This window comes from Macrotis lagotis, chromosome 5 (assembly GCF_037893015.1).
Source record: "Macrotis lagotis isolate mMagLag1 chromosome 5, bilby.v1.9.chrom.fasta, whole genome shotgun sequence".
NCBI classification, from domain to species: domain Eukaryota; kingdom Metazoa; phylum Chordata; class Mammalia; order Peramelemorphia; family Peramelidae; genus Macrotis; species Macrotis lagotis.
The window spans coordinates 120,970,940-120,996,394 of record NC_133662.1 but is presented as its reverse complement, the minus strand read 5'-3'; the positions used below and the strand labels follow the sequence as shown (position 1 = coordinate 120,996,394).

Below are 25,455 nucleotides of genomic sequence, written 5' to 3'. Positions count from 1 at the left end.
CCCAAATCCAAAAATATATTAAAAAACTGTTTGGGGAATTCCTTTGTTTATGCATTTCAAAGCAAAGTTCCTAGTCTTAAGAATTCCCCATATATGCTATGAACTCAGACTAGTAGGGGATCTCTCACTGTTCAAGAGAGGAGCATAAAGAGGTGAACAATCTCAAAGTGGGACTACAAATGATATGTTTTCCTTCAAATGAGACAGTGCATATGAAAGCATTCTGTAAATCATTAAAATTTACACATTTCTCCCCCACCCACATTGAGTATTGTGAAGCATACATATTAGCATCCTGTTCCTCTTTGAATACCAATCTGATATTAAATTCTATTCAAATAAATGAATTTATATTATCTACTATGTTTAGAACATTGGGCTTGGAATAGGAAGGATATAGGAAGATTCAGTCAGTTTCTGGATTCATAGAGCTGAAAACAATACTTGGAGAATCCAAAACCATGATTTCCTTAGTGTAGGAAAATTTTTCGACAATGGCATCAATAATCAGCTAGATTATCAGTCAACTAATGGCATAGTGGATAGAGTTCTGAACTTGGAGTCAGGAAAACTACGATATACTACCTCTTACAGAAAGCAAAAAAGTCTTAATGAAAAATTTTAGTTTTCATTAGACATACACAAGGGACAATTAGCAAATGGATAATTGTCTTCTACTATTATTATCACTCTCACTAAACATAGATAAATCACCAAATTAAAGAAATTATTTAAATTTAAAATCTGAGTTGATGCAAACTTCATAATAAAACACTATATTGAGCAATTTTTTCCACTTTAATAATTATTTATCAACATACAAAGTTTATTTCATCGATTAAAAGGGGCAATCTAGGGAGTTTTATTATGTAGTTACCCATTAAATGTATTTTTTTAAAGCTTTGGGGAGAAGAAATTGGTTCCTTTCAGAGAATTGGGGGTTTTATTTCATTTGATTTCATTTTTCAAGATAACAGACTTGCATCATTTCACTGTCCTAATGGGGTTTCGTGATTCTCAGTTCTAGATTGGCTCATGTACTACATTGCCACCCACTCTTAGCTCAGCAGCACCTGTTTCTAATGGCTCTTTAACCTCAGGATAATGAGAGCATTATTATCTGCCTAATTAGCCATGCAGTCTCTAATGGCAGATTAACTAGTTTAGATAAAGATAGTTTGCTGATATGTTGTTCCTCAGGAAAAATACTAACCAAAGAAAAGTGGTACAACATACCAGAGATAAGCAGCACTGGTGGTTTTCAGTACTTATTCTTCCAGATTTCAGATTTTATTTAAATTGCCATATTATTAGCACAATTTATATTCAACCCTGTTGCTTTAAGGCTTTTTCTAAAACTTGATTTTAGTGGGAGTACACAAAGGCTTTGTTTTAAAGTCTTTAAAGTATTTGATCTAAGGCAGGGAGGACCCTTAACCTTTTGTGTGTCATGGACCCCTTTCACAGACTGATGAAGCTAATAGACCCCTCCCCCTTCACAGAACCATTTTTAAAAATAACTGATAGAAATGCTGAATTTCCTTTTGAGGTAGTAATAACAAAGATTTAATAATTTTTTTTCCATTCAAGTTCATGGATCCTTAGAAATCTATCCACAAACTCTTTGGTGTATCCTAAATTAAATCTAATCTAAGGTACAGATAAATAGAAAATTATCTCTGGAAAAGGTTGTGTAATCGAGGCATGAAACAAAGCAGAATGTATCCAAGAGGTTTTCTCTTGTCCAAAACATGGAGGAGTTTCAAAGTTCTGAATTATTTGACTACATGATGATATTAAGCAACTAAGTTTTGTAATAAAAAAATGTGAAATACTTTAAAAAGAAATGATGCTTACCTCATTCTTCAGCTTGCTTCCAGAAAACCTTGAAAAAATCAATACATTTTCCATTAGTTCCAAAAGAACATTACAGTTCTAGCATTAGGGAAAAACTACTTTACGGAATCTATTAAAAGAGTGACTTCATATCACACCTGGGAAAGTGTACATGCTCATACAGAAGTAGTTCTTTGACTATATCCCCAAAAGGAACCAAGCTCACCTTAAATTACTCAGAACTCAAGAAGACATTTGGGGAAAGATAAAATGAGATGAATTTTAAAAAGTTGCATAAGGATTCAGACATAGGAATTTCATCTGAAACATTTCACACAAGCCTGGAAATGACAGCAAAAAACTGCATAGACTATTTGCTATATCAAAGGGTAATACATAAATATTAACATATTACATATTGAAGTTCAGCTCGTACTCTACCTCTTTCCTGAGTTCTTTTCTGAACCTCCCACAAAATTAGGAATGGAGAGTAGGAATTATCAAATAATAATCATCTACTATGTGCCACACTGTCCTAAGTGTTTTACAAATGTTATTGTCTCACTTGATCTTCACAACAACCTTGTGTGATGCAAATATCATTTATTCTCAATTTACAGTTGAGGAAACTGAGGCAGAGATATTAAAACTTTCCCAGGGTCACATAGCTTTTAATTGTCTGAAATTTTATTTGAACTCATATCTTCCCAGCTTCCAGGTCTAATGCTACATCCACTGTATCACCTAGTTCTCTTATATTGCCTTGCATTTGTTTAGTATATACTTTTATGAGTACATGTACTCTCCTGATAGAATGGAACCTTCCAGAAAACAGGAAATGTTTCATTTAATATTATTCACATAACACACAATAAGTGCTCAATAAATGTTTATATTAATACTTGGATTTCTATTTCACCTCCTCTCTGCAAAGCTCGAGTTTTCTTATATGTATTATAGATGTTCTTATTGTTCCATTAATCAACAAGTATTTATTAGCACTGTACTAGACGATGGGAATGCAAAGGCAAAGAATGAAACAATTTCTCTTCAGGAGCTTCACAATGTCCCTGAAAAGTATACTTTTTCATTGTTTAAAAAAAATGGAAACAAAAATGGGACAAAAGGTGATAACCATCCATAGTCACTAGAAGATTTTGGGAAAAAACTCAGTTCTCATGATTTCTCGTCTAAGACCCTTTCCACAAGACTGTGCTGCCACCATTGTGTCTATCCCTTCTCTATAGCAGGTAGACACCATGAAACCATCCGATTTTAAGCAGCTCCTGGAAGTCATAAATTATTTATATGCTTCCACTAGACCACTTCTAATACAATGTCTTATTCTTATTAATTTGAGTCACTTTGTTAACTGGGAAAATGCACAAAAGATTTGATTTTTTTAAGGGTCTTCTTTGGACAAGAGGTAGGCTCATTCCTTAAAAACTGTAGTATGCAGATCTCACCTTAGACATGAAATATAATTCTTTGGACAAATCATATCACTTCTCAGAACTTCATTTTCCTCAGCTACAAAATTAGTATACCTATTTTTCTCACAGAATTATTACAGATAGGGACTAAACCAATGATTTCATTAATATAAGGAACTACATCAATACAACTACTCATGATGACAAGCTCTTTACCAATTCTAGTGGATACTAATTTCTAAAGTTTCTAATTTTATGGAATTGCCCAATTCTGAGAGGTAACTGAGAAGTTGCATCTAGGGTCATACAGATATTCCGGGCAGGACACCCAAATCTTCCCTAGCTCTGAAAATGCTTTCTGTTCACTTTGACAAGCTGCCTTTTACTTCATGCTTTTATGAGCTAAGTGTTTTGAAATCCTTAAAGAGTATATACAAATTCAACTTTGCTCATTCAAAAACTGGGTATTATTAATTGGTGCCACTAGCTGCCAAACCCATTTAATTATTCTCCTCCATTAGAATTCTCAAATACATTTATTTAGCCTTAGAGCTGTGATAAACTAGCATTGCATTTTGGGAGGTTACATGTTCAACACTCTTTTCACTATAGGCATTTATATATGGTGATGAGAGACAACACAGCATAGCAGACTGGGAGGTCTTGGAATCAAGAAGTCTTCAGTTTAAATCTTGCCTTGTTTACATTCATACTTTCTGTGTGCCCACTCACAAGTCAATTTACCTCTCAGTAACTTAAGCACTTCTCTAAGAATCAAAGTTGGGAAATCACTGCTGATCTACACAGGTCACTATGAGATCACAAGTATGAACGCCTCTCTCAAACAACATGAAAAAGAATTCTATAAATTATTAGTATTTGTTATGTTCCAGGCACTTTGCTAGTTGCTAGGGTACAAAGATGAAGAATAAAATAATTTTTACTCTTAATAACTTTGGATGAATCATGGAACACAGGAGAGAGAGAGTAATGGCCAATGGAAAGAAAAATTATAATCAGCTTGTGGAGAGCTTTAGGCAAATATAATTTCTTCTCTTATTTATCACTGATATCTTCCAAATAAAAGGAACCCAGACTAGCAAGCAAACATTGATTTAAACTGAATCCTGCTACCCCTCTTCTGTTTTTCATATTTTTAAAGAACCAGTCAGCTTCTAAATACTTCCTCAGCAATTTACCTTTTTAAGTGCAAAGGACAGGGAACTTGATAAGCACAAAGGTCTATATAAAGTTGGAAATCTCTCCTGAATTTTATAAGAAAACAGATGCAGTGAGAATAGATGGATAAAGAAGATTATCCAGTAGGCAGCATTGCTAGTCTGGAGAAAGATGAAAGCAAGCTGAAAGTGTTACTGAACCACACATACCTTGTCAGACCCTTCCCAGAGTAGACAGAGTGATAATATGCACTACTCTCTTTGATTCCAATTCCATAATAGTGGTACCTGGGTTGGAAGAGAAAAGAAGTAACAGTGAGTTTAGCAAAAGTCTGGTGAAAGATCAGCAGAATGAAACTCAATACAGTAAATGATAACCATATTTCCAAGTTTTCCTTTCATCATTTCATTCATCAGAATCTCAATGTGCTAAATTCCTTTCTTAAAGGAGTTTGGGATCATAGAGCTAGAACTAGAGACATTAGAGGGCAATCCACTCATTTTACAGATGAGGGAATTGAGGTCTACGGAGGTTGTAGCCTTCCTAAGATCACAGAGGAACATTTATTCTACTTCTGTTCATAATTCTGATGCATATCTGATGGTGAAGGGAGGAAAAGAAAGAAGGAAGGAAAGAATGAACAAACAAGGAAGGCAGTGATTGAGGGAGGGAATGAAGGTGGGGAAAAGGGGAAAGAGAAGTCTCAGTCTCCCTGCTGAAAACTTTTAGAAGATAAAAACTTGTTATGAGGGCATACAATGTGGCTAATTGAAATTTGATTCATTCAAGATTATGTTGAAATTAAATAAAAAATGGTTTTTATAGTGGGGAAGAAAACATCATGGTATTGGGGAAACACAGACTTTCCAGAAGGAAGATGTCAAATGGGTTGGGGAGTAAAAGTTTTTCACTTTAAATAAGGAAATAAGGACACACTTATTGTACTGTAAAACTTGTCAATTTTTTTCTGAGCAGAGTAGGAGATTTCTTTCTTTGTTGTAAACTGTTGAGAATCAACAACAGCAGATAATTAGAGAAGTGGTCAACAGAAAAGGTGTGATGCTTTGGAACAAAAGTGTCAGGTGGATGATAAGCTACTGGATAAGAGAGTCATCCTTTCTATACCCTATTCCCACCTCTGACCATACCTAGTAATATGCTGCCCATACAGGTAAGTACAAGACCTAGAACCAACCACCTAGAGATACCAATCTCAAATTCTGTGACTTTTTTCCAAGTTCAAAATTCTTGATTTCTACATCACCCCTAGAATTCTCCCATTCCTAATGTAGATTTCAGACATGGGCAATAAAAGCTGTAATCTGTTTAGCCATGACCTTTTAGTATCATCCATATAATTCCTTTTCCAGAAATGATGACATAATGATTTGCATTTGCACAGGATGTTTCATCCTGCAGGTTCCAAAAGTTCTTTACAAGTTAAATTAATGCATTAAAATCACAGCATTCATTCTATTCATCAAAAAGCTAGTATGAGTTTTGTTTGCAGCTTTGATAAAGGTGATCACACCAGAATATGTTCATGTTTATGCCTATTCTCAATGCTCAACAAGGTGGCATAGATTTGACTCAATTTAAAACACTATCAGGATGATGATCAATTGCGGACCCATGAAATTGCAAATTAATTCATTCCAAATCCCCAATTTAAGAAACTTTCCCTAAAATTCACAAAGCACAGATAAGCATGTCCATGAACCAAGAAGTTATGGAAATGCTGTCTAAAGTTCATGGATTACCAGATGGTCTCCTATTTGGAACCTCCTCTATACCCTCTTAAAGTTGTCTACAAAGAATAATTTATATCTAACTTGGACAAAAGGATTCTTAGGTCACCTATTTATATACAGAAAGGAAGAATGAGTTCAAACATGAGAATAAATTGTAAAAGTTATTTTGAATATTAATTTTTAGATCTGTGAGGAACTTTATAATTCAACTAGTTTAAGTTATAGACTTGAGGTCTATAAGGAACAAGTGATTTGATCACTATCACACATTATTAAAGTTACAACAAAGTTATGACGAGTTCAGGTCTGAATCCCAAATCCAATGCTTTTCTCACTATGCCTTCCTCAGTTTGCTGAATTCCTATTCCAATTCACTCTAATAAAAATTATTGCAGAGCATCCAGGAGTATGAGACCTGACCTTAAAGATAAAGTGATCTTAAAAGGAAAATTATGAAAACTGAGGAAAATGAAGAAACAGTATAAATATAACAAATTGCTAAATTTTAAGAATAAATATTATGAAATTTGAAAGGCCAAAGATCTTTGCCTCCATTATCTCGACCTTGATATAAACAGCCACAGTTCTTCTGAAAAAAGAAAAATAGGAGAGACTCAGACTTTTTTCCCCATGTTTGTAGAAAGAACTTTTACTTTGAAGAAAATTAAAATTTCTTTTTAAACTATAAGGATATAGAGAAGGAAAACTGAGAAATGTGTGAGACATTAAACTTATGAAAACTCCAGACTTATTAATCACAAGAAATTGGCATTAAATTATGAAAATCTTGCAGAAAGCAGTTGTGGTAGTAGATATAAGCCAGAGAAAAACTAGATAATATAGACAAGTTGGCTGGTTTTATAGCAATAATAGCCTGCTTGTAGATAGCATTCTATAGAAATAAGGTACTTTGCAGGAATTTTTTTCAGGTAGTCATTGGTATCAGAAAATTAGTGAAGCAGAATAATTAGTGAAAATATATTCATTTTTCCTTTTAATGAATTAAAAATCAAATACCAGGAATAAAAGGTTATATCTGAGCAGGGGGAAAAAATAAACAGAATAAAGACAAATTAAAATAAAATTTGTATTCTAATTTAAGCTCTTTGCAGATTCCTCAGAGTGCTATAATGGCTAATGTATAAATGAGATATTTATGGATCTATGAGTCATTTCCTGAAGAAAATGAATTTTAAGTTATGCCCAGAAAGTAATTGTTCCTCTTTGCTTGAGATTGTTATGTAGTCTTTTTGTTTTTCACCCCTTAACCCTAGTCTTTGGTTTTATTTTTTAATTTAAAATTTCATTATTGTCTTGTTTTAACATTATAAACCTTGCTCCTACTTCATGAGCAGTCTCTTAAGAAAAAGTAAAACAATTAATTAAATCAAATAACATACTGATTTCATTTGAAAGTGCACGCAACATTCCAAATCTGTAACTCCTCCTAAATTATTTAAAATTATTTAAAAATAATTTTAAATAAAAAATGCAGAAATCTTTTTTCTCTCCCTCCCCTCCCCCCCACTTCAATGGGGGAAAAGATAAGAAAAAATAAATATTTGTAATGTATATGCATAGTCAAGAGAAATGAATTCTCTTAACATTATATATATATGTGTATGTGTGCTATTTATATCATATAATTATATAAATAAGAGATATTTCTCTTTACCATATATTTTTATTGTATATGGGGTGCGTGTATATGTGTATAGAGCTATATAGATAAATGTGTTGTCTCATTCTGTACCCTAAATCTATCACCTCTCTGTCATGAATAACATAATTCAACATTGGTACTCTGAAATCATGAATGGTCTTTTGTTTATGTTTTGACCTTTTATATCTTGGTCACCTTCCTATTTAGAGATTATCTTTGTTTAAGTTGTGAGGTGCTTTGGTTGAAATATTTCTTTCCTTCTGTCATCCAAATTTCCCATTAGGTTCTGTGAAATTGTGAATCCTTGAACAGTACCTTTGTGTTTATTGAATACTAGAGTACTAAATATATTTGCCTCTAATACGTTGGGTACTGAATTTGTTCCACTATTTTTTGATTAATAGCAAATTATTTTTAATAATTATAGCTTTGTAATATAGCTTGAGATGTCATTTCCAAGTCCCTTTTACTCCCATTTTTGAAGTAATATAATATATTACATTATTTACATTATTTCCTTAAGATTCTTTACTGTTTTTCCCCCTTTCCATTGAATTCTTTTATTTTTCTAGATGCATAAAGTAATCTTTGGTAGTTTGGTATAGTATTGCATATGTAAATTAATTTAAATATTATTGTTATTCTTTTAACATTGGCTAATCTTATCATTAGGAATTAGTATTTTTCAATCATCTAGGTCCATTTTTATTTCTGTAAACAGTTGTTTGCAATTATATTTATATGATTCTTTTGTTTATCTTGGAAAGTACTCTCCCAATTATTTTATACATCATGTAGTTACTTTAAAAGGAACTTCTCTATCTCTTCTTTCTAGTATTTTTCTATATAGTACTTTTCTAGTATTTATCTATATAGAAATGCTAAGGATTTGTATTGATTTATTTTATCATCTACAAGTTTGCTGAAGATATTTTCATATAATTTTTAGTTGACTTGAGTTTTTTAAGGCTATCTTTTCATCTGAAAAATGGCAATTTCATTTTTTCTTTTACCAATGGCTATTAAAACTTCCTTTTCTCATCTTACTACTATGTATAGCACTTCTAACTTTATTTCAAGTAGAAGTATTAACAGTGGACATCTTTGTTTAATCCCTGAATTTATTGGAAAGGTTTCTCTTCCATATAATAGTAGCTTTTGACTACATATACCTTCATATATACATATCTATATTTGATTTAAGATAAGGAAAGATTTATTTATTCCTATGCTTTTCAAGTATTTTTTAAACAGAAAAAAGTCTGGTACTTTCTCAAAATTAACATATGCTTTCTGTTCATTTGTTCTTATTATGACTAATTAAGCTTATAATTTTCCTTCAACCAGCCTTTTACTACAGTATAACTCCAACCTGGTCAGTGCATAATCTTTCTGGCAAGTTGTTTTATATTATGTGACATGTTAATTTTTTTTTCAATGCAATGGGGTAAAGTGGCTTGCCCAAGGTCACACAGCAAGGTAATTATTAAGTGTCTGAGGCTGGATTTGAACCCAGGTACTCTGACTTCAGGGCCGGTGCTTTATCCACTGCGCCACCTAGCCACCCCTTTGTTTTTGATTCTAGTATTTTAAATTATCTCTTTCAACTTTTTGATCAAATTAATGATTTGTCATTTTATAGGTCTTTTTGAAAAAGTTTACTCTATCCACTATGCCACCTAGCCTCCCCAATATGTTAACATTTTAATAAAATTTTTGCACTTATGATCAATGTGGCTATAGTTATCTCTTTCTCTTTTGATTCTCCCTCATTGATATGTCGAAACCATCATTGTTATGAAAAGATACTTTTTAGGTTTCTATTAAATATTTTTAAAATCTTGAAAATTAAAAAGTTAACAAATTTCAAAACAAAGCAGTGAATTAATTAATAAATAAAACTAGAAACTTTTTCAAAAAGACCTATAAAATGACAAATCATTAATTTGATCAAAAAGTTGAAAGAGATAATTTAAAATACTAGAATCAAAAACAAAGGGGTGGCTAGGTGGCGCAGTGGATAAAGCACCGGCCCTGAAGTCAGAGTACCTGGGTTCAAATCCAGCCTCAGACACTTAATAATTACCTAGCTGTGTGACCTTGGGCAAGCTACATAACCCCAGAGCCTTGCAAAAACCTAAAAAAATAAAAATAAATAAGAGAACTCACAACAATAAAGAAGAAATAGAAAATATTATTAGAAACTATTTGGCCCAAATATATGCCAATAAAACTGACAACATAAATTAAATGAATGTTAATAAAAATCCTCACATTAAAACAAGAAATAAAGAATTGAAAAACCTAATCTTGAAGGAATAAATTAAACAAACCAAAAATGAACTTCCAAATTAAAAAACTCCAGGAACAGATGGAGATATAAGTGAATTCTATCCAACCTTTGAAAAACACCTTATTTCAGTATTATATAAATGGTTTACAATAATAGCAAATGAAAAGATCCTAATAAGTTCCTCCTATGATTCAATATATAGTTTTAGTTATAAAACAAGTTTATTTATAATTATCAAAGTAGCATGGTCAATAAAAAAAAACCTTAAGAATCCAGAAAACCATGTCTAGACCACATCATCTTCTGAATATTATCTCTAGTTTTTGTCTACTTTGCTATTTGATTCTGTGATAGAAGACAGGAAGAGAATTTCAGTGCTTCTCCTCCCAGTCAACTCAAATAATTGCAATTTAAGTTTTATTGCTGAGAAAATATGGTATTAAATCACATTTAATTCTTAACTTTTTATTCATTTTCCAGTATATTTAAAGGTTTAAAAAATTACTTTCTTAATCCAGAAATTCTATGAACAATGCTGTTGGCACCTAATTTTATCTTAATGGGAGATATCTTTCTTTTTGTCTTGATCTGAACCTGTGATTCCATTGGTGTGGGAAGTTCCTTCCCCTCATGTAATTGGCAGCTTGTCTGTAACATATCAGAATGCTAACTAGGACATTAAGAGCTTAGAAAACTTGTTCAGTATAAGGCTTAAATGCAGATCTTACTGGTTCAAAGGATGGTTTTCCACTGAAATAAGATTGCATCTCTTCTTGTTAGTGTAATTAAATATAGCAAAGCTCCTTGAAGCCAGGGACTGTATCTTAGTTATCATTCTATTTCTTTGGAGTCTGGCCCCATACTTAATATTACTAACTTAAAATGTTGTTATTGAATTTAAATGAACTCAGCTAGTGTGACTAAGTCCAACTAAAAATAATCTTATTGACTTCATACCTATATCTTCATCATCTGAATAAAATGCAATCCTGATCCTTTTTCTTTTAAAAAACATCAAACTCACTTATAGAGTAGAACTCTCCAGTTATCTCAGGCCTCATTTGAAAATTATATTATCCACACTGAGTTCGGATTACCTTAATTATATCGGTCAATCACTAAAATCTAAAAATTATTCTTTACATATTGAATTTGAATTCTTTGCTTATACAAAGAAATATAACCAAAGTCAGGCATCTACAATATGTAACTGATGCATGAGCATTTGGAGTTAAGATTGCTAATAGAAATACAAGTTTTGACAAAAATTCATATATAAACCCAGATTATTTCACGCAGATCCTTTTTAGGATATAGTAAACATATAAAGAAGAAGAGATGGGTGGGATGGGATCTGCACAATTGGAGGGAGTCTATATGTCAATGAGATATTTATATGTCAATGAGACTTTGATGTATCAGAGTAGTCTAGAGAAAATATTCTCTTTTTACAAGAGCTATAAGTAATGAGGAAAGATGATCCCATAGTAATTATTTCTTATTGCATGCTAATAAAGGTGCCAAATTGATTTTCAGGTAATGAGCTGGTGCTTATCAAACCCGGAAGTAGGACTTTCCTCCCTACTGGAAAACCAATAAATTTCTTGTCTAACTCATTACTCTGGGTCCATTTTATACCTTGTATGTATGATCTGAGTAAAGATTTCTGTGTCTGAGAATGCTTCCATCCTGTGTTACCAGCTTTTATTTTAAAAAAGAGAGATAATAAATGCCTCTAAAGTCTGGGATTAACCAGAGGCAGCTGTATTCTGTAAATATTGTCTACCAGAGATAGGATAAATCAGAACAGTCATTTAGATTGTCTAAATCATTGGTCATATTTTCACAGTATTAGAGCAAGAAAGGAAACAGAAAACTACTAGTTTAACCCTTTCAGTTTTCAGAGAGAGGAAACTAAGACCCAAAGAGGTAAAGGACTTGTCCAGGGTTTGTACTAAAGAAGGAATAGGTTCCAATTCAGTGCTTTTTCCCACTGCAACAATACCTCCTTGAACAAAGAGGGTGCACATTTCCTCATAAAGACTGAAGACAGGTTACTTTATATATGGACTTTAGGCAAGGAAAAATAACAATCAGATATTGTGAATGACTGGATGTGTTAAAGCTTTAAAATGCAATGATTTTTTTAAAAAGATAAATGGAAATATTGAACCAAAATTTTGCTCTTGTTTACTAAGAAAATATTTGTGTCTGATAACTTTTCTTTTTTGCAAATTTGGAAGTGCCACAATATTTCTTCCTTTTCTTTCTAATCATTACATAGGTTTCCTGTAACATATGTTCACACAGAGTTAGTGGCCCTGATTTTTGTTTACATTATACAAATGATAACTGATAAGGAAATGATGGGATTACGCTGTTTAAGGGACTTGCAATAACTTGTTATGATAAGGCCAGCTGCCATATCAGTTTTATTAACCCACTAAATCACTGCTAATAAATAAGATAATAGCGTTTATCCATCATGTCAGAAAGTTAGGTCTTGTCTGACCCCGGTCAAAAGAAATTAAAATGTAACCATCAGTTAAGTCTACTGTCTGTCTAAGATCTATAAAATGGATTCAAAATTTATTGACAAGTATTTTCAAGGTAAGGACCAAAGAATAGAAGGTGCACCAACATTTTTGTTGGGTATTTGCCAATTCAATTTAACTCAATTTAACAAATACTTTGAAGTATCTAATATATATATATATATATATATATATATATATATATATATATATGTAAGGCATATTTCTAGGTGACAGAATACAAAGACAAAAATAATAGAATGGCCTTAAATTCACAATCTTCATCTCTTTGAGAAGAGATGGAACAAAACAGTAAAGATACACTAAGTGCATAAGTGTATGAAATCTTGGACATAGTGATGATCAGTCATCTAAAAATATTGAAATAGAGATAGAACATTTTCAATTAATATAATCAGAGAAAAAAATCAACCGTTTTCTGTGTTTTCATTATTATGTCATTACCATCATATGAGTTGAATAGTATAATAAAGTAAAATAACTAAATTCTCTGAGTCTCAGCAATAAAATGACAAGGTGAATTAGATAACTATGATCAAATCAATCAGGAAACATTTATTAAGCACCTACTCTGTACCAACCAGGCACTGTGCTAAGTACTGAAGATACAATAAGGGGCAAAATATAGGCCCTGCCCTCAAGAAGCTCACAATTTATTGGGGAAGACAACAGAACATCTATACAAACAAGCTTTATTCAGAATAAACAGAAAATGATTAACAGAGAGGGAAAGTACTAGAATTGAGAGGTTTAGAAAGACTTCCTGTATGGGATGAGATTTTAGCAAGGACTTGAAACCAGGGAAACCAGAGGTAGAACTGAGGAGGGAAGGTGTTTCAGGAATCAGGGACAATCAGAGAAAATGCCCAGAGCTAAGATATGAAGATCCTTGTTTATGAAATATCCAGGGGGCCAGTGTCCCATATGGAAGAGGACATGTTTGAAAGTAAGGCAAAAGAAAACTGGAAAGGTAGGAGAGGACTAGGTTAAAAAGAGTTTTGAATGCCAGGATGAGGATTTTGTGTTTAATTCTGGATAATTTATAAATCATAAAATTATTCAAGTTAGGTGGGTTACCTAAAAATATTTAGCATTAGGGGCAGCTAGGTGGCGCAGTGGATAAAGCACCGGCCCTGGAGTCAGGAGTACCTGGGTTCAAATCCGGTCTCAGACACTTAATAATTACCTAGCTGTGTGGCCTTGGGCAAGCCACTTAACCCCATTTGCCTTGCAAAAAAAAAATATTTAGCATTCATAGGTCTGGTTCTGCCCCTTCAGAGTTTATAAATTTAAAATCATACAGATATAACTATGTATAGAACATATAAGATAAAAATTTCCTTCCCAAAATAATTTGTGTTTCATAAATTTCACTTTGGGGAAACTGGAAGCATTTGGAGATATCTACCTGCATCTGGGAGACCTGTACTCCACCTCCAGTTTCTTACATTTCTTTAATTGCCTTTACTATATAGGTTGCTCTTAGTATAAGACCCCTAAATATAGCCTTGATATAAAAGATTTCAGAAACATTATGAGTTGACTTTTGGTCAAAGCATCTATAATATATCTGACAGGTGATCCTCTATGAAAATTATCTCAGTGGAGAGAATTTTAGCACATGATCGGTATGAAAGATGTACCAGAGTTAGACCCTGTAACTGTAATTTCATTGGTTTATGAAATGCCAAATGAGAAATTTCTCTACTGATTCAGCTTAGTACTTTCTCTCCATCTTATAGCTTTAAAGAGCTGCTTAATGCATTGAGAGGCTAAGTCATCTGGCCAGGGTCACCCAAACAATATGAATTGAAAACAATTGATTGAAAATAAAGGTGTAGGGTGGCTAGGTGGCACAGTGGATAGAGCACTGGCCCTGGAGTGAGTACCTGAGTTCAAATTTGGCCTCAGACACTTGATAATTACCTAGCTGTGTGGTCTTGGGCAAGTCACTTAACCCCATTTGCTTTGCAAAAAAAAAAAACCTAAAAAATTTTTTAAAAATTTAAAAAAATGAAAATAAAGGTGTAATTAAAACCCCGGTATCCCTGATTCTGAGGTCAGCTTACAAGAAGACTATTAGGCTGACTCTCCTGAAGACTAAATTATCATAAAAAAAATCAAAAGTAATGAACTCTTCCCTGCCATGCTACATTCCAGTAATTAAACTGGATTTTTACTGAGCAATTAGAATTGATTCAATTCAGACTTTTAGAAATGGCAAGATTATAAATTCCTTTATGTCAAAGATTGCATTTTACAGTTCCTGACTAGCACCTGGTTGATGGTTTGATAAAGATCTGACTGGTTTTATTGGCTCCCATTATGAATTTCACAATTATAATCATTACAAAATACTATGCAAAACAAAATAATTGTGTGACTTTTCCATGGGATCTAATATGAGAACCATCAGAGAACATCAAAATAAATCCATTTATATTAGTTTCTAAGTTAGTTTCACATACAATCATTCAATCAATCAAACATTTATTAAACACCTACTATGTGCTAAACACTATACTAACATTGGGGGATACAAAAAGAGGCAAAAGGTAGTCCCTACCCTAAAGGAGCTTGCGGAATAGTGAGGGAGATAGTAAGAAACTAAAGTTGATTGTCATCATTATCTTAACATTGATTTTTTTTCAATCTGATGTCTCTCTATGATATGGAGTGACCAGTTTGGAACCAGAATATCAACCATTTAGAGTTATGTACTTCCCATAGCCGCTAAACTTTAAATTACCTAGGGCAAGGCATAAAGTATTTAATTCTCTGCCATCCCAGCACATAGTAGGCACTCAATAAATATTTGAATTGAATTGAAAAGTTCAAAAGTGGATCATTGAGTTATTTTATTATGATATCTGATATTAATATTAAGCTATAAAACATATAGGGGTAACTAGGTCAAGAAGTCTCATCGTCCATAATTCAATTCTAGCCTTGGATATTTCTCTGCAGTATGACTGTGCAAATCACTTAACTCTGTCTTAGTTCCTCATCTGTAAAATGAACTGGAGAAGGAAATGACAAAACACACCAGTAGCTTTGCCAAAAAGCCCCCAAACAAACAAAACTCAAATGCAATCAAAAAGATTCAGACATGACTGAAACAACTGAACAACAACAAAGATATAAAATATATAAAATTGTTTAACATTCATTATCTTACTATATCTTATAGTTTGATGCATAGAATTCTTTCTATAATATAACATTAATCATCTTGTCTTCATTAGGTAAATTATTTAGGAGATTTTAAATAAAGTACAAATAAACTAGAAGACAAAATATAAGTTTTTTAATCCTCTTCAACATGATTATTAATTACATTTCCTATTTTACTTTGTATTTTTTCATTCCCATGCTCTAAATTTCAGACAAACTCAGTATTCCATTTTCTACTTCTATGCACAAGTCGCTTTCTGTACTTGGAATGCAGTTCCTTTTCAACTATTCTCAGAATTTTTAACTCCTTCTAAAGACTCCATTCAGGTGCCACCAAGTCTAAGATATTTTTTTCTGATTCATCTCACACCACCTCTTTTTTAAAATTACCTAATATTTAGGCTACATCACTAAGAAAATATAAGCTCTCTGAGGAGAAAGGTTGTTTCTTATTTGCGTTTGTATACCTACTATCTAGTGCAGTATCTTGAATATAGAAAACACTTGACAAATGTTTGTTGAATTGAACTGATCTTTACATGTATATACTATATTATAAAGCACAATGTCTGACTTATAGTAAATAATAAATTTTTGTTGATTAATTATAAACCTTATGATATTGTATAAATGTGATATTTTTATGTTGTCTCCACATGGATGTCAATGTATTTTCCTCATTATCTTTTTAAACTATTTTTTACTAAATACACAGCTAGGACATGACTTTCAGGAGCTAGGTAGCACAGGGGATAGTGTACCAGGCCTGGAGTCAGGAAGACTCATCTACCTGATTTTAAATTGGCCTCAGACACTTCCTAGCTAGCTGTGTGACCCTGGGCACATCTGTAAAATGAGATGGAGAAGGAAATGGCAAACCACTCCAGTATTACTGACAAGAAAATCTTACAAAAAGGGATCACAAAGAGTTGAACTCAACAGGAAAGCAACTAAATAACAGATTCAGTGTGAGGGGTAGAGGAGAGCATGGCATAGATACATGTATCCTATATTCAAAGACAAAGCCTATAAATTCGTTTACAATTTAAAGAACAGTGAATTCAGCTTGCAGGCTAATATTTTCTTATTTATTCAGAGCCAGTCTCTTCTTTCATGCTTGCTGTCATCTCCTTTGAAAGAAAATATTCTTTTGTATCTTCTGACAGGTTATAAAGATGAATTTCCCAAATGTTTTACAATAACTTTTTTAGCCTTTTAATTTACAATATTTTAACTTAATTTTAAAAGATTGCCATCTTGATAAATGCAATTATCATTTTATTGAGCAGTAAGAGTGCACATAGACATTTGTGGTTAGGCTACACTCTGAATGAAATTTCTCTCTCAGTCTATGCAGAGCAACAGGATTACAAACTATGTCAATAAAATATCAAATGTAAAGCTACCTGATGAATTAGACTGTATCTACAAATGAACTAGGTTGACTGAATTTAATGAAACAGCTAAACCCAAACCTTCACTGGATTCACTAAAGATAACAAAGCATCCATTTGTTTATTTCTCCTTTTTAATATGTTATGTCAAGTAAGTGCTTTCATTGAACTTTTTTCCTTTTCACTTGATTGTTCAGCTGTCACACAGACTTTGGTTTTAATATGCCATTAGCTTAAACTTAAAGTAGCTTACCCACTTGTTTGATCTAAATGACTGAGTAGAAAAGAAGTACAGGGATTCTGTTAGCTCTCAGGATTTTAGCTTTTCTTACTGGTCTCATCTCAAGAAAACATGAACATTTGAACTACAAGATTTCTTTCTCTCTCTACTCCCCATTTTCTTAATGATTAATTGGCCCACTTCAGTCCTCATAAGTGAAAAATAATCTTTGATTTTGTGAATTGGTAAAATGTTAATGGGAGAATTATATGTCTAGTTGTAACCATTCAAAAAGTAATGAACTCCAGGAACCAATCCAATTTTCTCTCTTAGCATTATTTCCTCTGTCAATTCCCTTAACTCCAGAGACCTGAATCCTTAGCTTGTCTATGTTGTATTTTATATCCACAACTTTTCCAACTTGAGTTAGTGGATAGAGCACTAGGCCTGGAATCAGAAAAACCTGAGTTCATACTGACCTCAGTTATTTATTAGCTATGTGACCATGCACAGGTCATAAAACCTTTATTTTCCTCAGTTTCCTCAACTATAAAATGGGAGTAATAAAAGCACCTACCTTAAAGGTTTGTTGAGAGGACTAACTTGACATGTAGTAGATACTATATAAGATTTACTTCTTTCTCTTCCCCTTCCCTTTCCATATCAATATTCTTGTAAATGGCCTCCCTTTGTCTTGCTATAAAATTTTAAAAACAGAGAATCATATAATTTCAAGATAAAAAGTACCTGAGAGACTATTTAATGCAATCTCTCCTTTTTTTTTTAGAAGGTAATAACTGGGGGCAACTAGGTGGTTCAGTAGACAAAGCACTGGCCCTGGAATCAGAAGGACCTGAGTTCAAACACAACTTCAGACACTAACTGTGTGAACCTGGGAAAGTCACTTAACTAGGCCTAAAAAAAGTGAGTAACCAATGGCTATAGAGTTAGATATGTTGCCTGAGATCACCAAAGTTATAAACAATAGATCTGAAATTTGAATCCATGTCTTCTACACTACATAACTAGAATGTATATAAATATATATGGAGGGAGATGGAGGAGAGAGGACTCAAAAAAAAGCATGGAAAAGTACATGGTAGGAATCTAAAATTTTAGAAAAAGTAAGAATCTTTCAATCAGTTTATCGGCAAGGATTTCTTAAGTACCCACTACCAGGTACTATGTTAATCCTAAGGAATAGCCAAGGCAAAGGGACAGATATAGATCAGAAAAGTAGGTAAGTTTATCATGTAGCAAGTTCTCACACTCCAGTGATTACACATACAATGGTGAGAGATCAGGAGAAAGGCCCCCAATCTTTGGGACACCCTCTGGGTAGGATTTATGGTAAGGGAAGCCATGGGGAAAAAAATCATACTGGATGGGACTATATGGATGAGATATGATGCTGCAAGTCTTTTCATTGTTTGGAGTTAGTTCTGAAGCATTGTGGCAGGAAGTGCCCACTTTAATCCTTTAGATATTTAAGTATGTATTATACATTGCAATATATATATGTGATGCACATAAATGTAATCTATTTGAACCAAATCTATTCTTTTCAACTCTTTTAACTCTAAAAGGATCTGGTGCATCAACTGATGCAAAAAAAATTCATCATAATTTTATTTTGAAATAAAGATTATTTTTTTACCCTATCACTATTTTCTTTGCCTTGTACATAAAAGAAAATGCTTTTGCTTTATATGAGTGCATAAGTTCAAATTCTCATTTCCATCTTCCAACATCTTTATCCTAATCCTACAAAGTTACTTCATTATAGATTTCTCTCACTTTCCTAATGGTGTTATCTTTGGCTTCAGTTTTTTCCCTTTTCAAATGTTACTCTATTAATGTGTTGAAATTCATCAATCAATAATATGAATAATAGAAAGTTTCTCTTTCTTTCTTATAGTTGATTAAAAAAATTAGAAAATCAAGATAACTATCTTGATTCATTTTTTCAATTTAATTATATTCAAGATAGCTTAATACTAAAGATATTCAAAGAAAATTTTTAGTAAATTTACAATTAAGTTCATGATGCAACTGTTTAAAAGAAACAGCTTTAATTTATATATCAAAGTCATTCATATCCTGGAAAACTTGTTTTTCTTTACATTTTCAAAATGTCAAATTTATCTGATTCACATCATCACAGTAAATACTAAATTTACTCTGCTATCAAGGCAGAAAGAAACCAGATTATCGTGGATACTTTTTTTCTTAGGTAAAGCAATAGTACTAAGATAGCCAGGTTCTCTGAAATCAAGACATGTTGCCTACTTCAATCTAAACAGTAAAATGCTCACTATGCCACAATGGATCAAGTTAATGATTTATCTTTAATCCTAAATGTTCCACTGAAAGCTAATTGACTTGCATGTGTGCCTGCACATGAAAGCTCAATGAAACTATGAATCTCCTAGATCACAAATCCTCTTGTCCATAGTGAAAGTCAAAGAACAATATCTCACTGAGTTTGTCTTTCTTTCCAATGCCTAACCAACTCCAGACCTTCTCTTTTTAATCCCAACATAATCCAGTAGCATTTAGTCATACAGAAGTAAATTTGTTAAAAGACTCAAGTGGTTTAAAAAAAAAAAACCTTCAGATTTTCTTCCTGTCTGGGAGTTTTCTTCCTCTCCCCAAATGACAAAGCCAAGAAAATTCTACTACCATTTTCAGAGACCAGTAGGAAGGATAAAATTTTACCCCCTGAAGAGAAAATAAGGAAACGTGTAGGATTTAATTTATGAAAAACAAAACTCCAATTCCAAAAAAGGAAATAAAAAGACACAAACCTGAAATAGGGAGCAGAGTGAGCATTTTTTATAAACCCATCCCCATCTTGAGTAGTTCTACAATTAACACTTCGTTGACACTTTATGTGAGACCCTATGCTTTGAAAAACAAATGAAGTCTCTCTTCCAGTGAAAGCTGTTACCAGACAGTTTCAGTGTGTGCTCGAAGATTGTCCCAAAAGACAAATGATCCTTCAGTGCATTTTAAAAAGTAAGCCCAACCAAAAATTTAAAAACAGTTCTTATCCTTAAGAACCTTTCATTATTCAGACACATTTGAAGGATTTGTAAAGTAGGTGAAATTTAAAGGACATAGATTCATTTGAATATTTAATTTAACAAAATATTTCTTCAAAATTCATTTTTGCTCTTCCTCAATTTCTAGAGTTAACTAAAACTTAGTCTTCTCAAAAAGTTCTACATGACTGATTTGCCTCTTACAAAACCAAAACTCATTTACTATATTTATTTCCATATATACAGGGACATAAGTAAAATTTATACATCACTATGGCTTACTTTGAATGGCCTCTAGTTCCAAGTCGCCGTGTGGTAAGGAGGGGGAATTTCTGACGAATGGTCTAAAGAGAAAGTAAATTGTTTTTATTATGAAAATAATATTAACTAGTATTTACATGACATCTTAAAGTTTATAAACTATAGATGACTGAGGAAGGTTAAATAAAAAAGGGAGATAGAGCATGAGAAAGAGAGGAAAGAAGAAGGAGGAGAAGGAAGAGGAGGAGGAGGAGGAGGAGAGACTTTAAGAATTACAAAAGAAGGGAGGGGAGGAGAGGAGAGAAGGTATTATATCAGTTGATCCTCACAACACTGTAAGGTAAAAATTATTTTTTCAAATTTCTTAACTTTTTTATTTTAAGTTTTGAGATCCAAATTTTATCCTTTCTCCCCTCTCCCTCCTTTAGACTATAGCAAATACAGATTATACTATATTTAGTTCAATTATGTAAAAATTTTTCATATTAGTGGTTTTATATAAAGACTCAGTTTTAAAAGAAAAAATGAGAGAAAATGAAAAATTGTATGCTTCAATCTTTGTTCAATCAGTACTGGAGACAGTATGCTTCATCATTAGTCCTTTGGAATTGTCTTAGATCATTGTTTTGCTGAGAATAACTAATTCACAGTTCTTCATTGAACAATATTGCTTTTACTGTGTACAATGTTCTCCTGGTTCTGTTCACTTCACTATGCATTGCTTCATGTAAGTCTTTTCAGGTTTTTCTGATATCATCCTGCTTGCTATTTCTTATATCAAAATAATATTCCATTGCAATCATATATCACAGCTTAAGCATTTTCCAATTGTTGGACATCCTTTTGATTTCCCTTTGATTGTGGTGGATTAGCCATCACAAAAAAGAGTTACTATAAATATTTTTGTTCAAATAAGTCCTTTTCTTTTTTTTTTTTAGATATCTTTGGGATATAGATCTAGCAGTGATATTTCTGGATCAAAAGATATTCACAGTTTTATAACCCTTTTGGTATAACTCCAAATTACTCTCCAGAATGTTAAATCAGTTCACAACTTCACCAACAGTACATTAGACTCCATTTTTCCACATTCCCTCCAACATCCAACATAATCTTTTTCATCATATTAGCCACTCTGATAGTTGTGAGATGGTATATCAGAGTTGTTTTAAACTGTAGATAGGGGGGTTTTTGTTAGGTTTTTGCAAGGCAAATGGGGTTAAGTGGCTTGCCCAAGGCCACACAGCTAGGTAATTGTTAAGTGTCTGAGACCAGATTTGAACCTGGGTACTCCTGACTCCAAGGCCGGTGCTTTATCCGCTGTGCCACCTAGCCGCCCCTTAAACTATAGATAGGTTTTGAGGGCAGCTAGGTGGCGCAGTGGATAGGGTACTGGACTTGGAGTCAGAACCTGAGTTCAAATTTGACTTCACTTCAAATCTGACACTTTATGACTTTACGACTTTGGACAAGTTATTTAATCTTGATTGCCTCACATCCAGGGCCATCTCCAGTTTTTTCTCATTCATATCTGGTCACTGGACTTAGATAGCTTTGGAGGAGAAAGTGACAGCACTGCATTTCCCTCACTCAAATCCAGTTCACATGCTTGACATGGCATTACCACCCTGATGTCAGGCTGCTTTGAAATTGAAAGACAAGTATCATCATAGCCAGGTTTGATTTCTTTGTCCGAAAACTGCTATTCATATTCTTTGACCATTTATCAATTAAGTAATGATTTATATTTTTATAAATTTGACTCAGTTCTCTATATATATAAAAAAATGAGGCCTTTATCAGAGATTGTTAAAAAATAATTTTCACATATTTGGTGACATATTTATCTTTCCTGATAATTTTGGTTGCGTTGGGTTTCTTTTGTGCAAAACTTTGACAATTTTCTATAATCAAAATTTTCCATCTTCCATTTTTTAATGTTCTCTATCTTTGTTCCTAAATTCTTTCCTTATCCATAAATCTGATAAACTATCTCATGCTCTTGATTTGTCTATGGTATCATTCCTTATGTGTAAATTATGTGTCCATTTTGACCTTATCTTGGTATATGATGTGAGATGTTAATCTTTACCTGGTTTTTATAAAACTGTTCTACAGTTTTCCTAGGAGTTTTTTGCCAAATACTGATGCTTTATGGTACTAAAAGGTTGATCTTTGGGTTTATCATATACTAAATTACTGTGGTCATTTGCTATCATATAATTTGTACCTAATCTATTTCACTAGTCCTCATCTCTACCCTTAGCTAGTAACAGGTTATTTTGATAATTAGCACTTTATAATATGCTTTGAGTTTTTATATGGTTAAATGAACTTATTTCACATTTTTGATTGATTCCCTTGATATCCTCAAACTTTTGTTCTTCCAAGTGAATTTTGTTGTTATTTTATAGTTTGATTGGCATCACACAGAAAAAATAGGTTATTTTATGTAGAATTGTCATTTTTTTATTATATGGCTTATCCTACCCATGAATAATTAATATTTTTCATTTGCTTAGAGCTGAATTTATTTGTGTGAAGTGTTTTATTGTTATGTTCATATAATTTTATCATCATCATCATTATTACCACGTTCATTTAAAAGATCTGGAAACTAAAGTTGAAAAGTCCAGGATCATATAGTTAGTAAGTAATTATCCGAGGTAGGATTTGAATTCATGTTTTCTTTTTTTTTTTGGATTTTTGCAAGACAAGGGGGTTAAGTGACTTGCCCAAGGTCACACAGCTTAATAAGTATTAAGGGTCTGAAGTCAGATTTGAATTCAGGGCCTCCTTATTCTAGGAGGCTGGTGCTCTACCCACTGTGTCATGTAGCTGCCCCCCAAATTCAAGTTTTCTTGACTCTAATTCCAGCTTTTTCCTACTTAACTGCTTATTTTGAGAGAGAATGTAGTTTCTTTGATGGTCACTCTGTGGCATTTACCTCAATAAAAGAAATGTTGGACAGTGAGTAAATATTTTATCTTGGAAAAAAGTAAAACAAGTACATAATGATAATAAAGATAATTAGTGAAGGGAGTTATGCCTTTTGAGATTTATATATTCCCATACCACTGCCACTATTTAAAAGACAAAATAAATCCTTTAGGATCTCAATAGTCTTTGAGCCTTCATTTCATGCCAAAGAAATAATCCTTTTTTGTTTATCCTCCTGGCAAGGACATTGGTGTTTTATTTAGCATCATTCTGTGTATGAAGTCATGTACAGCTGGAATGGATTCTTCCCAAACCCAAGACCTCAAAGAACTACTGCTACTCCCAACCTTGCTTTTCCCTTCCTGGTTTCCCATAATTGCTTCTTGTAAAGTTATTTGGATCCCAATGATCTTTGTTCACATTCTTTCTATTGAATATTTGTATTACTTTGAGCAACTCACAATTTCTCTGGACTTTTTTTTCCCTCATCTGTAAAATGAGAGAATTGGATCAAATCATTTCTTAGGCACCTTCCAACTAAAAATTTTATGATCAGTCAAATTTTTTAGTATTTTTTTCCATTGCTGCTAAAAATGTAGAGGTGGAAGAATTACCTTCCCCTGGAGAGAAAATCCTATGTATACAAGCAACCTTAGAAATCATCTGATTCAACCCACTCATTTCACAGATAAGGAAACTAAACTCCATAGAAGTTAGAAAATTTGCCAAGGATCATGCATGTAGTTATTATTGCCAGGATTAAATTTCAGGTCTTCCAAATCATAGATCAATACTGTTTCTACTATCTGAAATTCTATCTTTTCTATACAATCAAAATATTCACCAGATTTATTTTTGCAGATACACCAAAAAAGTTTATTGTTTTGCTCTTTGTGGCTTTTTTAATACACCTGATATCTGAAATTTACATATTGTGAACAATAAAGCTCTCTACATATTTGAATTTAGATTGTAAATGGGATACAAAATTTGAGATCCAAATTTTCAGTCCTTTAGGATGAATTTTTTTTAAATCTATACAATATTATTGAAAACCTAATGAAAATGAATTTTCTCCAGGAGGTTTATTGTTTTCTGATCTTAGAGATGGCAATGAAATAGCAGGTTTTGATATTTCAATGTTACCATCTCTCATTGTCACCAAATTTGTAAATGTGGTAGAGAGCATCTTATTTTTAAAAATGAGAAGCATCAAACACAATCCCAGAGAAAGCTTGTAAAAATGTATGCATTTTTAGAGCATGCCTATATTCAGGAAACAAAATGTAAACATGAGGGGACCATACAAATAATACAATATTTGATATTATTTGAAATCTCTAGATAATTGTGATAACCTAGCTGGGCAGCTAGGTGATGCAGTAAATAAAGAGTATAGGGTCTGAAGTCAGAAAGACCTAAGTTCAAATCCAGACTCAGATATTTACTATCTGTGTGACCCTAGACAAGTTACTACTCATTTGCCTCAGTTTCTTCTTCTATAAAATAAGTTGGAGAAGATAATGATTAACCATTCTAGTATCTTTGCCAAGAAAACACCAAATAGAATCACGGAGAGTCAAACATGACTGAAATGACTGAATATTAGTGTTGTTAATATTTTGTGTTTGAGTAATTTGTATTTATCTCCACTCTCCACTTTGATTTGTAGTTATAAACAAATGAAGACATTGTAACCAAAGAAAGAATTT

At 32.6% G+C, this 25,455-nt stretch overlaps 1 protein-coding gene across 1 annotated transcript in view; it reads right to left on the bottom strand.

The window, feature by feature from the left end:
- RFX6 (regulatory factor X6) overlaps nt 1-25,455 on the bottom strand; it is a 69,215-nt gene that overhangs the window by 37,245 nt on the left and 6,515 nt on the right. The window contains exons 4-6 of the mRNA XM_074190239.1: nt 20,825-20,886; nt 4,658-4,735; nt 1,858-1,885 (exon numbers count right to left, since the gene is read on the bottom strand). Coding sequence (XP_074046340.1) covers nt 1,858-1,885; nt 4,658-4,735; nt 20,825-20,886 — 168 coding nt within the window. The remainder of the gene's footprint in view (nt 1-1,857; nt 1,886-4,657; nt 4,736-20,824; nt 20,887-25,455) is intronic.